The sequence below is a fragment of the Echiichthys vipera genome (assembly GCF_963691815.1).
Source record: "Echiichthys vipera genome assembly, chromosome: 14".
NCBI lineage: Eukaryota > Metazoa > Chordata > Actinopteri > Perciformes > Trachinidae > Echiichthys > Echiichthys vipera.
Window position 1 is genome coordinate 7,833,297 of NC_139839.1, and position 18,668 is coordinate 7,851,964.

The window sequence follows — 18,668 nt, forward strand, 5'->3', positions numbered from 1 at the left end:
CTCCAAATCCAAACACGCTGTTTCCGTCACTTCATCAATAATGCCGATTTAAACCCATTTTACAGCAGAAATCCCGCTTCCTGTCTCCTTCTCAACACTGTTGTGTGTGTGTGTGTGTAATTATGAGATTTTCATGGCTCATTCCCTATCATTGTGGGCTGTGAAAGTGCTGCCAAAGCAATGCGTGTCTGTCTGTGGCATTTTTGTCTACACACAAACTCATACATACACACAACCCAATGAAAAAGCGTGAGGCTTGAGAAGAACACAGAAAGGGGTGTGGGATTCATAAGCTCATGCACTTCCTGTTCTCACAGAGGATGGTGCCAACCAATTAATCAGAATCCAGTAACGAACTCACTTTCCGAACACGTTTGAGCAAGTTTTACTACCTATCAAATTCATTTTGGTTAATCTTTTGACACATTTAAGTAATGAAATGAGTTAGTTAAGTTTTGACAGCTAGATTATTTGTTTGATATTTTGCTAGATTACTTCTTGAATGTTTTACACATTGATCGTTGTTAAAAGGAGATTAAATAGATATTTTGCAAATTTAGACCCAAATCCAAAGTAGAATGTACATGGGTTGAGACGATGAGATGAATATATCGGCTATGGCGATCGTTGAGTTTATCACCTGTTGCAGATTATATTGCTAATGTAATGGTCAGCCTCGGAAGAACGAGCCGCTGCTCTGCGCCCACCGTCCGTCAAACGGCGGGAAAAACAGTGTTTAGAGAAGAGTTTTCACTTATTACTCTGTGAATTAAGATTTATTTCGACCAAACCAGAGTTGGTGATTGTTGGAACAGTGGAACTACCAACAACGATAGTTTCATTTATTCTTCTGTGCATTTTTATTGAAGCATGTCTTGAGTTCACATGTAAATTAATAATAATGTTTCACTTCGGTGAAAGAGAGGAACTTGAATTCAGAAGTTGTACGGTTGTATTTTTCTGTCTAATGAGGAAAATAAATGTAAGAATGTGTCTTTCCTTGACAGATTGAGAGTTTATTTTGCTTATTAATTGGCGTAGTGAATTTGCCGCTCAATCACACAGCTGGTGGCCGATTGCTGGGCTGGAGGTGGCCGGTTTAAAAATGTTGACACATCACACAACCCTAGAATTTCGCTAACAACAGAGACACCAAGTTAGAAGTGTTTCCCATGTTTTGTTCTTTTATAGACGACAAAAGTGTCCAAAACTGTTCTAGTGTTGAAAGTCCAGTTTGATGCACGTAAGAAGAATCTGTCCTTGTAGTTTCTTACAAAGGGCGTGTTCACAGAAAATAGGTCAGCAGCGAGACCTCCACTCAAGATAGAAATAGAGCATATTCTCTTACTTTTTTTATGAAGAACTACCACCTGTAAACAACTACAGAAACTGCCCAAACTTAAGTTATATCCACTGAATTTGTATTTTTTTAAGAACTTTAAGAACAATTTCAGACCAATCGGAAACAGAACTGTGTGCAAATAAAAATGCTTTGTTGGTATAACAGCAGGCCAACATTTAATGTGCAGCAAAATCCAAATCATCTTAGACTCCAGAGGGTGAATTATCTAGTGAATGGAAAACTAATTAAATTGAGTGTTCTTCTAACCCTAGCCAGGAACAACCATTAACCTCTGCACACAGAACACTGAGTCTGTCATATCTACTTTGGGGGAACAACTGGCTCTAAACAACCCATAGGACCATATAAATATAGGCAGACCTTGCACATAAGCACATGAAAAATACCGACAAGTGTGTGCAGATTATACTTTTCTATCTTTCAAGGCTCCCTGTAAATCTTCAGTGTCTATAATGATCTGCCAAGCAGGACAGCAGGAGGTGCTGTTAGGGTTGTTATAGCACCAGCTTTACTCTCACACACACACACACGCACACGCACACGCACACACACACACACACACACACACACCGAGCCGGTCGTTTCCATGACGCAGCATGTCTCTGCAGGAGTCGGGAGAGCTCTGAGGGAGGGAATAGGTGACGGAGGGAAAAAAAGAGCCAGTGAAGAAGTGTGAGGAAGACAGGAAGGGATGATGGAGGAGGAGAGAGAAGTAGAGTTCAGAGAGAGGAAGGCTGGAGGGGAAACCTAAAACATGGCTCTCCGTCATCTTTTTTACTATGCTTTACATCTGAGGAAAATATAGACTAAGAGTTTACAGCCATGCTAGCAGCTCTGAGAGGCTGTGCACAGCCAAATGCTAACATCAGCATGCTAACCACACTCAATGACTATGTTTACATGCACAGTAATAGTCCACTATTATTCAAAATATGACAACAGTCCTCGTAGGATCCAGGTCATGTAAACAGCATATTCTGTTTTGATATTCAAAAAAGGTCTTTCTCAGAATAAAGTATTTTCTGATTCAATCATGTGGGATATGCTGGTATTATTGTCGTTTTAGAAGCATATATTGGGGTGGAACTACCAAAGTCATTTATTTGATTTATCTTCTGAGGATCAAGAATGTCGTTAAAAAGGCATGTCAAGCAATCTTGTAGATAGTTAGACATTTTAGTCACGACCAAAGTGGTGGACTTGCTCACAGTCATCATCCTTACAGCCACAAGCATGGCTAAATAAAAACATACCATATAAAAATCACCCTGGTTTCCCTTTGCTGCTGCTATTTCCCCAGTTTATGGTCAAAGGTGCACTGCAGCATAAGGGGGTGGTATTTAAAGTGTTAACATCCACTTATTTCCCCCACATTTAATGTGATGAAACTGCATAAAACTGTCACTTTGCCACAAAATCTCTTCCATTGCACTTAAAAAAACGAAATAAATGCAATAGATTTACATGACCTAATATATAGCACACTATAAGGTTTTACTTTTCTTTGCCCCCCCTCCCACTTCCTCTCAGTTTCATTGAATTTGTGATTAGTTTTTGTATTTTCTGTCCCTTCTCTCTAACTGTCAACACAGTGCACTAGTAGGTTAATGTTTTCTAAGCCTCCGTGGCTGAAGACAGCTGTGTCCGGAGACGTGTTTTTGGATTGTCTGTCCGTCCCATTCTTGTGAACATGAAATCTTATAGCCAAATAACATTTATTCCAGAGGAAGCCTACTGATAGTGGAGCTGTATCTTTAAAACCAGATGACGACACTGACTCTTCCCCCTTCTTCAGCTACAGCTAATGCTACGTATGCATCAAAAGGTTCTGATGCTGGTAAATCCATCTAAAACCCCTTTTAAAGGCTTTGTTGCATGAAAAAAACATTTGAGGAACAGCCGGCCGCGCTGTTGGTCTTTCAGCTACAAAATGCCCCAGGATGGCTTTACAGAACAGCTGATTTTGTAGCAGCGAGCAATGAGCTAATCAGTGCTACTAAGCCAGTGCAGGGTAAGGAATGCACTCGCAGCAGGACAGGGCCAAGACCGGGCCTGTGCATGAGAAAGAGAGTGTGTTGCTAGTTCTAAAGCCCTCACTGCAGGCTGATGATTGTTCTCGGGTGCCAACCGTCTGCCGAGGTAGAAACAGGGAAACCAAAACAAAGCAAAGGTGCAGGAGGAGTAAAGGAGTGATCTAAAGACCCATCAGAGCAATGGAGGGGAGACGAGAAGTGCAGCAGGAAGAAAAAGAGTGAACTAAATACCTGAATAAAAGGGGGGAATAACAGACACAATGGGAAGCAGAATGGAAAGCCTAGCACGAATCAACAAAAATGAACCTGTCAGAGTTGTTCTTCACAACAAAAGGGACGTTTCATTTTTCTGTCTTGCACCATATTATGTCAGACTGATCTCACACTATTCATATCTGTAATTTGCCCTCATTGTGGTTGACTGAATAAAATGTTATATTTTCAGTTTTTATTTGCTCTATTTCAAGTTAATGCTAAAGGAAATATCCATACACCCTAAAATGATTCAAACTTAAAACGCTAAAAAAAAACCTTAGATTTTTGTGTGCCATGCAAGAGCTCAGGGGCCTCTGTAAAGATGGTAGCCCGCACAGAAATCCAACAATAATACAGAGAAAAGGCCATCACACAGGACATAAGATACTTATTTCCAGAGTAACAACAGACTGAATGCACTGCAGCCAAGACTTACAGTATAGTGCTTTGACAGTAAGAACTCAAGGCCCTTTTGCTTTTACGGTCACAATCAATGAAGTTGAAGAAAGAGAGTCGTAACAAACAGGAAGATTACTACCTTTGTTACAAAATATCCTACCTCTAAAGATGCATCAGATATTACTGAATAATGAACAGTGTGAGAGGAAATTCAGACCGGCTTTTTAAAGGAATTTCGTCTCCCTTCCCTGGAGGTTCAGTGGTTAGGATTTTGCTCTGTCACCACCAGATTCAATTCTACTTTAGCCTAATCATATCTACGCCTTTACCTTCATTCTGTTTATTGCCAATATGCATATGCTCAGTACTCTACACTTAAATGCTTCTTGCGTTTCTGGTTAGATGCTAAACAGTCCTTCGTTGCCTCAGTGATGATAACACAAGGGCTTTTCAGAAAATCCCATTTTTATTAAATGATCGACTAAAATCAGTCACTGCATCAAATAAATTCGCATTCTCTTTTTTCATCTAACTTATAAAATGGTTCATTAAAAAAAAACAGAAAGAAAAAAGTGCAGGCATTCAGGTGGGTTTGAAAAAGTTAGAAACCCTTTATTTTAATGGTGTCTACATTTAAGTGTTGACACCAATGCATTGGTGTTTTTTTTCTTTTAATAGTACCCATTAAAATAAAGGGTTTTAACTTTTTTTTAACTGCACTTTTTTCTTTCTGATCTGTCAGACTTTGCAAGAGCACCGTTGGTTTGAGGGACACCAGCAGCACTCCTGTGATCCTGTTGGTTAATTTAAAAAAATGTTGTATGCCAGGTTTTGGAGGTATCTAAAAAAAAATCACCTAAAGTTCACCTGTTCATCTTTTTCATTAAATGTAAACTGCAACATGTAACAACCCTCCAACAATCTGGTTAGATTGGACTGAAACTGAAATTTGTTATCTCAGTTTTAAGGGTGACACTCCTCCGTGCCTGTGAGGGTGACACCAGGAAGATTTCAAAACAAATTCCCCTTTTCCAAATCACCACTGGCATATGGGCCCCACTAATAAACAGTGGGGATAGGGGACGGTGCATCTGAGAAGGAGTTCTGGTACATGCCTGTCTTCTTGATCCCAGAACACTAAGAGGAAGACAAAGCCCTGGGAGTCAGGACCAGACCCGACAGAGAACAGATGGCCTGACACACAAACACACACACTGAGACTGAGATATGAACTCATACAACACGCAAAAAGAAACTCAAAGATGACACACTGAGACATAAATTATGTATTTATATACTGTATATATAACACACACACGCACACGCACACACACACACACACACACACACACACACACACACACACACACACACACACACACACACACACACACACACACACACACACACACAGAGAGCACACCACATACACAGGAGGGACTTGTTTGTCATGGTAACACAATGTGAGAGGTGATCTCGCAGCATCTATACAACATCGTGTTGCAGTCCTTATCCCTCATCAGTCAGATGGAGAGACTGAGACAGAAAAAAGGGAGGAAAGATAAACCAAGGGGCAGTGTTATAGTACAGAGCCAGAAGGAGTAATACTGAAAGAGATAAATAGAAAAAAGGAGAGGGAGATAATACGAGAACAGGAAGTGAGTGAGCACGAGCCAAACTGCTCTCCTGTCCTGTGTTATCGCCTCTCCGTTTATTGATCATATTCACTTTGACAGGAAAATACTGTTTGCTCTGCGACGCTCAGCTTTAGTTAAATAAGGAAATGAGAAAGAGCCCTGCGTCATTGCCCAGAGTCAGTGTGTGTGTGTGCGTGTGTGTGTGTGGGTGGGTGACAAGCTCAAAAACATCTCTGCCAGATTGGATCTTGATTGTAATGTAAGATACACAGTTGATGATTCAATATACTGATTATTATACTGTATATGTGTTTGACCAGATCAGACGTTTAAAGACTGACACTAGTGTAACAGTCTAAATACTCAAATTGTTTATTTTAATTATGCAAAAATTTCAAGAATTTTCTTGAGAACATGTATCCTGCCAAGGTTGTATACCCTCTCAGCCTCATTCATAGTGGAGAAAACATTTTTTAAGCATTTATTCCTGTTGGTAATGTACTATATGACTGAGAAAGCGTAAGGCAATACCTAAGAGAATTGTGATTTTATGTTTCTGAATAGATAGACGAATTCCCCAAAGTGTCTCTTGTGTTGTTCATAACAGAAAAAGAAAGAGGCAGAACTGTGTCTTAAGGGCACAGTGAAGCACCTGCATGGTGTACAGCATGCACCCACAAGAATCCACCTGGGCACATTAAGGATTTAATGACTTAATGACTAGCCATGCCATACGAAGGGGAAGTATTTTGTGAATACTTTGCACGCCGTTACCCAGAGACAAACATCATTCAGCGCTTCAAAACATCAGGTGATCAAGTGTAGAAATAACCAATAATTGAAAGTGGGATTCCGGCGTATTCGTATCCCATGGTCTTATTCGGCATGAATATACATCAAATAAGCCATCGAGACTTTCAGAGAATTTCTCTGTTGATCACCTAGCAACAGAGAAATTCCGGAGATTCGCTAGCAGCCAGACATGGATAACACTGAGTAGCTTGGGGCAGACAGCTGAACCATCCAAAACAGCCCTTTTAACCACTAATATTCTCAAAATAGCACCAAACCTCTGCAGTAGCATGATAACAGCCCCTACATATAAAAACTAGGCACAAACAACGTAGTTAGAGATCCCAGAGTTTATTAAAAAAGACAGTTCTATTTCACCCTCACTGACCACCAGAGGCAGTCACATGTGACGTCGGATGACTCCCGGCTTGGGTATAAGTTCAGGTGTCATCCACGAGATCACTTCCTTTTCACCTTCTCGCTTTGCAGGCTAACGCTTGTTACTGCGGTATCATTAGCTTTAGAGAGAGCTCCTGCATGGGACCTGCCCCGGCTGTTGGACGCCCTATGCTTGCTACACTTTGAACCGTTGGCACAGGCAGAGCTGAGGTCGTTGTGTTCCTATTGGCCATCACTTGTAGGTGAGCTGCATGCCTTGTCGGTGAGCAATTCATGCTTGAGGTGGAACTCAGGCTCTGGCGTTACTTTGTGGCCAAACACAGATTTTCTTCCTAAGGTGCTGGCGTACTCGCACATAGACCAGCCTATGCGACTGGCATGATTGGAACCCCCATTAGGTGAGGGTAGTAATAACTCTGAGCTGCTGCGCCCGGTGCGGGCCCTTAGAGCCTATGTACTGTAGACATGAGGCTGTCCGATCAGCTCTTTATCTGTGACGGTGGACCTAGGAAAGATCGTGCTGTGACCAAGCAAGGCCTGTCCCACTGGATTGTGGACATCATAGCCTTAGCATATGAGTTGAGCGGCCTCTCTTTACCATCTGGGGTGAAATGCCACTCTACTAGGAGTCATGGGCTGCCCTGAGAGGTGAGCCCTTGGATGTCATATGTGCTGCGGCCTTATGGGCATCACCAAGCACGTTCTCCAGATATTACATTGTGAATGTGGCTACCCCCCATCCATTGGGCGTGGTTTTCCGACGGACTCCCTCCAACTAATCTGTAAAAAGGTGGGTATCCGGGGTTCCACGTGACTCTGCTGGTATAAGTCATCCAGTGTTAAGCACTGCCTCTGGCGGTCAGTAAGGATGAAATAGAACGAAAGTTACGAATGTAACTACGGTTCTATGAATCCTGGATGACTGACAGAGATCCAGGTCACTCAGAATCTCGTGAACCACGAGAAGATGAAAAGGAAGTGATCTCGTGGATGACACCAGAACTTATACCCAAGCCGGGGGTCATCCGAGGTCACATGTGACTTTGTTGATATTAATACTCGACCTGCACATGCGCAAGACGGAAGATATTCAGTGTTAAGCACTGCCTCCGGCGGTCATCCAGGATTCATAGAACCGTAGTTACATTCGTAATATTCGTTTTACAATGCTACAAGCCTTAGCAGACGGCTACTTCCATATTGACAGCCAGCCCAAACAAGTCGATTATCGAACTGTCAGTTGAACTGAACTCCGAATGCACTAGAGTTCAGTTCAGTACTTTCCTCCTTGAACTTAACTCCACTGCCATTACTCCATTTGGTAATCAACTTGTATGGACTGCCTCTCAATAAAACTACATTAGTAACCAAGTTGTTGGTGCTTCGTTCTATGTGTAAGGACTCTTATCATGCTACTGCAGAGGTTTGGTGCTATTTTGAGCAATTTTAGTGGTTAGAAAAAGCAGTTTTGGATGGTTTAGTGCTTTAACCCAAGATATTCACTGTTAGCCATGTCTGACTGATAGCGACTCTACAGAATTTCTTTGTTAATAGGTGATGAAAGAAAAAAACTGTCTCAATGGCTTATTTGATGTATATTCATGCCGAAAAAGACCATGGTGCCATTTCGCCAGAGTAACACTTTAATTTCAAAAGAGACAAAATTTGAGTGACTGCACCTTGGAGCAAGTAGACTAACTTTTTTATGGGGTTTTATGGCGACCTTCACCAAGAACAGTTAGATCACCTGCCACGTTTTCATGTTTGATATCAGTGGACTAAATACATGAGTGAATGCACTAGACACTAGAGCAAGAGCCTGATAGAAGTGCCTCCTCTTCTGAATCAAAACTCTCTTTTGAATTTGAGGATTACAAAACCCTTTTCGTTGCTCACAAGTGGAATTGCCTTTTGAAGCAAGGTTAGGCACGAGGATCCATTTTAAGTTTAACTCTACAAACACACACAACTTAATTTTAACGGAGGAGACTCAAGCTGACGAAACTTTCCATTTACAGGCATATTTATCAAAAACTCAAGCCTGCAGCTGACACAGAAGAAAAATAACCTCCTAACTGAATCTTTGTGGATGTATGGATGGATTTCAAGTTACAGACATGGCAACAACAGAGTGAGGTTAAGCTTAGCTGTATGGAATTCCTACCAAAATGCGATAATCCCAAAAATTCAGAGCACATTTCATTATCAACAGAGCAGCTCTGGGTTTCATCCTTTGATGACAGCGTGAAGTCTTTGTTGGGTGGTTTTTGTAGCTTTGAGCAACGTTCTGTCATGTTCGTTTTGTGCGATCCCAGGAAGGAACAGAGCTCCTCACACGTTGCTTTAGTGCTGCTGTCAGTGTGCCAATATGTCCTGGTTATGTATTTTAATGCTTTTTTTAATGCGTCTTATTTGTTGCATGTTGAGAGGTCTTTTCTGTATGTCCCAATTCCTCATAATTAATTAATAATGTCATTGAGCTGCAGAACCTCTGACCTCTTTTTGGGGAGGAGGGTAAGTGAAAAAAGAGTATTTACCTTTGAGGATCTGTTAACTAATAAATTACAATAAATATTATCTATCATGCAGATGAACTGATTTACTCATACACATGAAAAACAGAATAAATGACAATAAAGAGCACAGTTAGTCATCAGAACTCATTTCCATTTAAGCTCTCAGATATTAATCATGTACAGTAATTGTCTTTGCAGCCCACCGCTTTTTACAAAATGTCACAGCAGGAATATTCATAACCTATTAGATCTGGATACATATGAACAAGGATTATGCAAGACTACAAATCCACCCACCTGATGTCCTACATATAGAAGCTATTCACAGCTGAGGTGCTTGTTTTTAGAGGAAGCCTGAAGATATGGAGGACTTTGTTTTCCATTTTACTCGCCCACACAAACATGCTGTATATTAAAAGTTGAGTGTTTCTTTCCCTTTCTTGTTTGCACATTATTCATTTTCTTATGCAATAACAAAATCACATTTTGACGTGTTTCTCTTTTAGATTAAACCTGAACCTTTCATGGGCAACGCTTTATTTGAGCATTTATTAAAGTCCCACTCCAAACTACTGTTATATGTTTTTTTTCGTTTATCATGGATTTCCAACATACTGTAGAAAGTTAAACAACTCAGAGATGGAGCTGGAAAGCACATCTACTGTTTCTCCCTCATTGAGGAACTAGGTTCTAGGATCTAGCCTTGCCCCCTCCCCCGCTGCTTGTGAACGCATATGTCCCGTTAGCTTGAGACTCTTCGGTAACTACTCAGAGGTTTACGAAGATGCTCTGAGGTTTAGACTGAACCGCACAAACGACTCATCAAGATGACTAAACACACCGGAGAGCCATTGGCCTACATGTTTTAGCCAGCTTCAGACAGGAGGCGGCAGGGCGGTGGTGGGGCTTGGGCGCATCACCGACTTGTATGGAAGGGGCAACACCTGGAGCCCCGCAATTGGATTGACGAACAGATGGCATTTAATTGGAGAAACCCTGAAGCTCATAATTCAATATTTAAGTGTAAAGGATACCGTCTCTGTTTTGTTGACCATACCCTTTACTTGATCTCTATGCTATGAATCATTTCACGTGTAGTTTTTACTTTTTTCAAATGGCATTGAATGGTTATGTAATTGAAGAAGGGAACATTTCCAAAATATAAGCGATAGCCTCAAAGATATAACCTGAATTAGAGGAAACTGTTTGATACTGACAGAGCGCTCTGGTTCTGCCACGACCGACAGCACCAGCGCTCACCAAACTGTCACGGCACTGCTGTCCCATGAAACAGCTGCACCTGAAAAAATAAACTGAGGATGTTTTCAGGGTGGCAGGAAATATGACTTTACGGGAGCTGCAGACACATCCGAGAGTGCCAACTTCCAAAGCGAGCCTGTCTGCCTCAATGAATGCAGATAGAGAGGTAAATAGATAGACGTGAACGGAGGGGAAGATATTCAATTTAAAATCTGAAACCACCATGTTTCTGAATAGAGAGGCTTTGGTGTCTGCACCCCTGATTTAACACATCAGTCAACACATTTCTACCCTCGCTTACATGAATCTGGATTGCTTCTACTTAGTGGAAAATAAAAAAATAAACCTCTCTCAATGCTTAATGACAAATAAACGGCTTCAGATTGTCTGTTTGACTTTTACGAGCATGTCTGCGCATTGAAATGTTAATTTGCATCCTGTCAGGCAGGTTGCTTGTCTCACGCTGACAACTTAAAAGCTACAGATTCAATCACCACGGCCGCCTGTGCGTGTCCATCAACGGTCTATCTCGTGTTCTCGAGCGAGACACTGAGCTTTTATCTCCTCACTCAATTTAAGTCGCCGAGGATACGAGTGTCAGCTAAATGCCTGTAAGTTGTCAATGTTACGAACAAATATCTACATACATATAATCTGCATGCTCAATTTCCATTTAATATCTGTCAGGGTCACATGTGGATGTAAGAATCGTAGTGGGGAATGGATCACCTTCCAGCAGGGGAGACAACCATTATCATCCATCCTCATCTCAATGATGATGAGGATCGGCAGTGACAGGCTCTCTCTCCCAGTCGCTCATTAATGACAAAGATTAACACTGACAGAGCGTCTCAGTTTTCTTTTTCTTATTCCTTTTACCCGTATAAACGTCAGGATTATGGGTGTCAAATTATGACACTGATTAGGCTAGGAGAGTTGAATTTGAAAAGTTGTAGATGTCGGATCTCAAGTCCCACCGCATATACAGTAGGTTTGATGTATGGTGCATAGTGAGATTGAGATTTCATAACACCACACAAGACTACACCAATGTATCATACATGATGAGGTAATAACGTGCTTTTATTATATCCCGCGTAGTAACTGTGTTTACATGTCAGCGGCAGGGGGAACGTCCTGCTGGGTCCGACGGTCCTTCATTCACTGTGACAGACCGCAGGGGTTGTGGTGAGCAGAAGCTCGTGTGGTGGGAAATGGCTTTGCAAGATGTGTGTTACTGAAAATGAGAAGATAACTGTGCCTTATTTTTTCCCCCAACTTGATTCATGTGGTCTTAACAATCTCCACCGGCAACGGAAAATACTAAAACTCTCAGCAGCTGCGCCACATTGTTGAAACAGCAGTTTTATTTTAGGTTGTTTCATTACTTTTTGTTACTTTTTCTGTACTTTTTGTTGTCAAGTCAATAAAGAGACAGAAAGTAGAAGCACCCAGAGACCAAGGTGACATCTAGAAATTGACTTGAAACAATAAATTGATATAGAAATTAGTAATTATGATAAAGCCGCTCGTCTGCGCTAGTTTTGCAATTCAAGTATTCAGTTATTTAGCTAGGTTTTTAAATATGCAATCTGGTACTTTAAAACTATTAACGTATTTCCCTAACCTGACTCTCGCCAGATGAATTTCGTTCCGCCTTGCTTCTGTCTTGACTGCGCCTAGCTCCACTCAACCATCTGGGATCGCTCCGTAGAAAAGTGCTTTCAGGTGGTCAAGCCAATCAGGACCGCCGGAGAGGGGGGTTATGGATATGACGTAGCGGAGAAGCGACTTTTGTGATTCAGACAACAATGGTGGCTTGCATCAAGGAAGCAGGCGTCAACATCGATGCTGCCATTTCATCCGTGTTGTCTAAATCTAGCAAATATTTCTTCTTTAAAAGAACAGTAGGGAACGGCTCTGAAGGCTTTTCACGGTCGAAACGATGTTTTCACCCTTCTCCTGACCGGGTTTGGCTTTTCCCTGCGTCGCTCTCATCTGCGTCACGGGTTGGTTTCGATGTGAGTGGTATCATGTCAATAGAGATGATGGACAAGTGATTCATCCAATTATATTCAAGGATTTTGGCCCAGCCTCCTGAAATCACTTTCCTATGGAGCGATCCCAGATGTTTGAGTGAAGCAAGGAAGAACGAAATGCATCTGGCGAGAGTCAGGTTGGTATTTCCCTACAAAGACCACTGAACTACTGCTGACTGCACTTGTCCCTGGATGGTGACTTCTTTTTAAGGCCATTTTATTGGCCGCTGTCAGATCGTTAGCAGCAAAAGGTTGCACAGGTGTCAGTTACAATAAAGGTTTTCTATTTACTTTCATGTTGACCATGTCAGATCATTCTACAGTTTTCATTGCTGGTGTTGTATGAATTTGTTTGCTATGTGCTATTAATAAAGAGCTGTAACGGGAATATTGTGTCTGTCATTCATTCAGTAACCTTGTAACGTTTGGGGGTTAGTGAGGTCCTCTCTCAACCAGGGGACTGAAGCTCAGCTCTCACGCTTCACAGTACGATTGTAACTCATGTACCTCATAGGAAGACATTCTCCAGTACTACAAGCTACTACAAAGTGATTTATTTATTTCAGGTAAGCTGAGATGAGGTCTGCATGATTTACAGGTATGACAGTTTTTATAATATTCAGTCTTGCTGCATCCCTCTCCTTACGGTTTCTCTGTAAGTGACGTTACTCTGCCGTCTGCCAGCGGATTGATGCATCAGATAAAACCTGCTGGGCCGAGCCCGAGTCCTATTGGACTTTACCATCACGCTTGACACTTGGTCTACACTGAGGTAAACAAAGAAAATGTATGGCCACACCAATGATGGAGGCATGAAGTGGGAAAAAAGGTACCACACCAGCATGGAAAGGATGCTGAGCACAGCAGAATAAAACATGTTTTTGTTAAAGGATGCAGCATTAACTTATTTAAGACACATTTGTTTGTTTAGTTATTGCATTTTGCCCTTATGAAGAGATTGTATATCAAAACACTGCCTCAGATAAACTTCTGAGGCTTCAAGGATACGAATGTTAGCAAGATCTGTTCTATGGACACACAAATGTGGCAGAGGTTCAGCCAATGAGGTGCATTTGATTTGGAAAAACTGCAAACACCACAGGGCATTAACCCACCCACCCACCAGCAAACAAACAAACAAACAAACAAACAAACAGAATGTACCTAGCTCCTTTAGCAGGGAGCCGTTCTCTGGCTTCAATCTCTCCTTTTTCTTCTCAGGACTACTCTTCCTCCTCTCCTTCCCTTTCTCCTTGACTCCATTCTGCTTCCTCTTTTCTCCCTTCTGGGTTTTCTCTGCAGGGGGACACAGAAGATGGGCTCAGGTTAGGGTATTAGTCAATTTGTTAGTTTTTGTAGTTGATTTATTCAATTTAAGCTTGATTTAGCTGGAACGTGTCACTAAGCCTGGGGAACTCCTTCCCTTCAGAGTGACAAAGTAACATAAACGTTGGAGAAATATACCACAGAATCCATCCATGTTATTGAAAGTTTTTCAGATTGTTTGTTGACAACACAGCTGATGGACATACATACATCTAAGTTTAGCTTTGCAAGAGTGAAGAAATGTTGTGAGGGAGAAATATAGAAGGAATATTAGATATATCAGAGGAGAAAAGTCTCTGGTGAAGTATTTAAGGCCTGAGGGATATGAAGATTCACTGCTCAACTGCGTTGGATTTTTGTTAATACCACCTAGAACTTACACTTCGTATTTTGAAACACAAGTGCACAAAGAGCTGGTGACTGACAACTAACTGTAAAGTCCAATTGAGAAGTGTTTTTACAGGACATCGTCCTAGCAGAGCACATAGTAATTCTCAAAAGCTGGCAAAGGCTGTGAGCCAGTTTGTGGTTGCAGGAAAGGGAAGCTGTCATTGGCCAAATGTGACTCACCTCTCGATGAGGTGCTGGGATAGAACCGTAGTTCATCTTCAGTGGCACATTTACCCTTCTGCTCTACCCAGATAAAATGTAAAGACCCGGGATGCATGTTAATGCTCGTTTTAAAGGTTGTTTAGTATTCTAGTTGACGTCTGAGGCAAAGGCTGACGGATTCAAGACTCTCTCTGAACGATGCCTCAGTAAAACCTCAGAGTAAAAAACAAAACAAAAAAAACAAGACTTGTCATAGGGTTTCTGGTTATTTCAGTGTGTATCTACGCCACCTTTTTGGAAAGAAAAACAACCACAACACGCTCAGATACTGCCTCTCGGGAAAGAGACAATGCACATGGTGAATAATATATATATTCAGGTCTGTGAGCATGCTGACGCACACTGTATGGCATGTAACAGAGCCCTGCAGAGCGCCTCCCTGCTGCGAGCTGTCCTCTCACTCCAGGAGACTTCGCTCTCGCCCTCGAGTGTGGCAGGTAACACAACAAACACCGATATGTACACACGATCAAAGACCAAATAAGAACAACACCTGCCAGTGTGATACAGTCTAATACACTAGTACTGCAATAAATACTAGCTTGGAACAATGTGACTGCATGTTGAGTTGTGTATGAGATCAACATCCTGGTGCAAAAACAGCTACACATCCAATGCATTGTTGGTAGTTTAAGGTAAATTAATAAATTAAATCATATTTAATAAGGAGCTATAACACCTATACAGTTACTTCACATCTTGTTTAATTGTTAACAAATATCTACAAATAGGTACAATGATGATAAAAAAGCTAATTTATTTCCATTTATCTGGAGTTAGCTCCCATCTGCTGACAGTGGATGGATGCTACATCTAATACAGTTATTTCATTCACAAAACAATTTTAAAGGACAACTACAAATTGCAAAAACTACTTATATCTAGCGACTATAATTAGTTTACATCAGAAAAGCAAAGACTTTACAGAGTCAGGGGCATGACAAAAAGTAAAGTGGGTGAAAAAAACACAAAATTCATATCAAAATTCAAAAAGTCAAAAAGTTAAACATGTAAATTTGGAGTACATAAGTGTCAAAGTATTATAATGTATGGTCAAACTGGTTTTCAGGAATTCAACTAGGGCTGCAGGTAACTATTACTTTAAATTATTGATCATTATCAATTGAAATCTGGTTAATCGTCTTTATGGTCTAAGAAGTCTATAAAACATCAAAAATTGTGGAACAAAGTGAGGTTTGTCTGTCCAACAGTTCACAAGCTGCAGTCTGATGAACGGGTGTTGTTTTTGCTTGGAAAAAAATATTAATTGATTATCAAAATAGTTTGTTTCATTTTCTTTCTGTCGACCGATCGATTAATCTACCAATCATTTCAATCAATTCTACAGAAAGAAGAATAACTGATGGATTAATGAGCGCTACATTTATCACACACACACACACACGCACACGCACACGCACACGCACACGCACACACACACACACACACACGCATGCACGCACACACACACAGCATGTGAGGAAAGAATGCAGTCACTCTCCACTGACTCTCACATAAACAGCACAGTGATGATCTCTCTCTGTCTCTCAGTCTCTGATATGGGAGGCCCTTATTGTTGGGATGTCTTGTTGTAACAGGCTCCTGCTGCTTAGACAAACAGAGTCCTGACTGCATGGCTCACTAACTCTCCTGCTGCTGTGTATCATGTTAATATACGGTAGATGCGTATATGTGTGTGTCTGTGCGCGTGAATTGGTACAGCAGGTGGCACCTGCAGGCTTCATTACAGCTACACTGGTGTTTAGAAAAGCTCATTGTATTTGTTTATGTGTATCGTTCCGCAGTCGCTGTAGGGTGAAATAGTCGACCTACAGCAGGGTTATCACTAAGTGACTGTTACATAAAAACGGAATGCATTGGGCTCATTATTTTCTCACAAAAAAAATATCAGCAATTTATCTGTCTATTCAATATAAGGAGAACATTAGATCGTGAACATCCATAATGCAAAAGATTCATATGAAACTGACATTATTTTTAGTTAGTAAGTTGGTTTTGAATCATCCCGATGTGCAGCATAATAAGCAGCTTTTTTTTAGGATGTCACATTATTTTCTTCTGCTTACTTTCTATTAACGGAAGCAGCTTGTCTCCCCCCCAGATCCCCCCCATTCAACGTTGACTGTGGCAAACAGCATCCTGTTACAGCAGGAAATGGAGCAAGATGTAGAAACTTTCATTCCTAGATTAAAACCAGTCTCCACTCTTCAATTTGTTTTTCCATTCAAATCTGTAAACAAGACTGCAGCCGTGCTGGAGGAATTGCTACTTAGGCACAGTTGCAGTTACCTTGCACAGGGGCTGAATTCTGGGGATAACAAGAGATCACATGAGAATTGCGTTCACATGTCACACGAAAATTCATCTTGTCACGCTCCAAGTAATGAGTTTGTGCTTTGGCCAGAAGACCATCCAGCAATCAGGGTCCTATGAGGAGCTACTGGCAGTTGAGGGGGGCGCAGGAGGGTGATGACGACGTAAAGAGGCGATGACTCGTTCAAAACAACAATGGTGGCTCCTAAACAGATTAGCTTAGATCAGGGCTGCCCAACCCTGCTCCTGGAGGGCCAATGTCCTGCATGTTTTAGGTTTCTCTCTGCTCCAACACACCTGAATCTAATGATGTGCTCATTATCAAGCAGCTGAAGCTTGTCACATGTTTGAACATCTTTAGACTCAAGTGTGTTAGAACACAGGGAAACCTAAAACATGCAGGACCATGGCCCTCCAGGAGCAGGATTGGGCAGCCCTGGCTTAGATGCTGCAATAGTGTTTTATCAGAACTGGAGAGTTTTTCCTCATCCCGAGAGGAGAATAGATGCTTCTTCCAATCACCTGCAAGGTATGTTTTGAGAGTGCCTGCCCTTTCCCAATCAGTTTTCAATCACGCCTTCTCAGATGGTTCTGTGAAATAAACCATCTAACGAGTCACGTTGCATAGGCAGGCTTTGAGTCATGCTATCAATTGCTAATTAAAACTAAACACCAATCACGACTGCGGCTATTGTCGATAGTTTCTCAGGTATTTGTCATGAACCAAAGAATTGGACAAGTTGAAATGATGGCGCTACATGAAAAGTCAGAATGAATCACAGTTATTACAATTCATCCTGAGGTGGACTTCCATGTCCGTACCAAATGCCATAGCAGTCAATCCAATAACTGTTAAGACATTTCACTTAAAACCACTAATGCCAACCTCTTGATAGTGTAAAACAAATAGTCAGGGGATCACCACAGGTATCTGGATTCATTCTCTGCCTGTTTGAATAATATTTAAATCAAATCCATCGAATAGTTGTTGAAATATTTCAGTCTAGACCAAAGTGGTGGACCAACTGACAGACCGACATTGCCATCCCTAAAGCTGTGCTGCTCAGTGGCTGGAATAAAGAGCAATTAGCTTAAATTAAAAGCTTTAATATTATATTGTTGCTGCTTTACAGCATACAATATAGATTCTTTTAAAATTGTGTGTGTTTGTGTGTGTGTGTTGGTCAGTACAGTACACGTCTACACTGTGTGTGGCTGTCATAGCCAACAGTAGGCTGTCCTCATGCTTGCTTTAGCATGGAGGAGCAAGACATGCATGAATGGAGCTGAGAGAGACCAGAGAGAGATTTCACACTGAGACGACCATTGTGTGTGTGTGTGTGTGTGTGTGTGTGTGCGTGTGTGTTTCAGGAGTGAGAGAGAAAAGAGAAGAGAGTGTGACAGTATAGTTTACGAAAGAAAAGCATACTGTAGGTTTATGTGCGCTTAAAAAAAGATCCATTTTTGTTTTGGGATATCCATGTTTTCAAAGTGCCTGACAAGTAAACAGATAAAATGCGATGTGAAGTTAAAAGTGTGGAGGGGGTTTCATTTCCAGGCCCAGGCCGGATCTTCGCCCGGGTTGTCAGGAGGACGCTCGGAAACGTCTTCTTGTGAAACGTTATGTGGACTGAAAGCTGCAGCGGTCTCTAAACGTTATGAGTGAGACAAACATGCACTGAACACAGGAAAGAGAAAGAGAG

General features: G+C 41.5%; 1 protein-coding gene across 2 annotated transcripts in view; it reads right to left on the reverse strand.

Annotated features, from left to right (window-relative positions):
• Window positions 1-18,668, reverse strand: part of LOC310956303 (uncharacterized protein) — a 243,809-nt gene that overhangs the window by 71,908 nt on the left and 153,233 nt on the right. For both annotated transcript variants that reach the window (XM_083926493.1, XM_083926492.1), the window contains exon 12: window positions 13,858-13,989. In XM_083926493.1, the coding sequence (XP_083782619.1) occupies window positions 13,858-13,989 (132 nt within the window). The remainder of the gene's footprint in view (window positions 1-13,857; window positions 13,990-18,668) is intronic.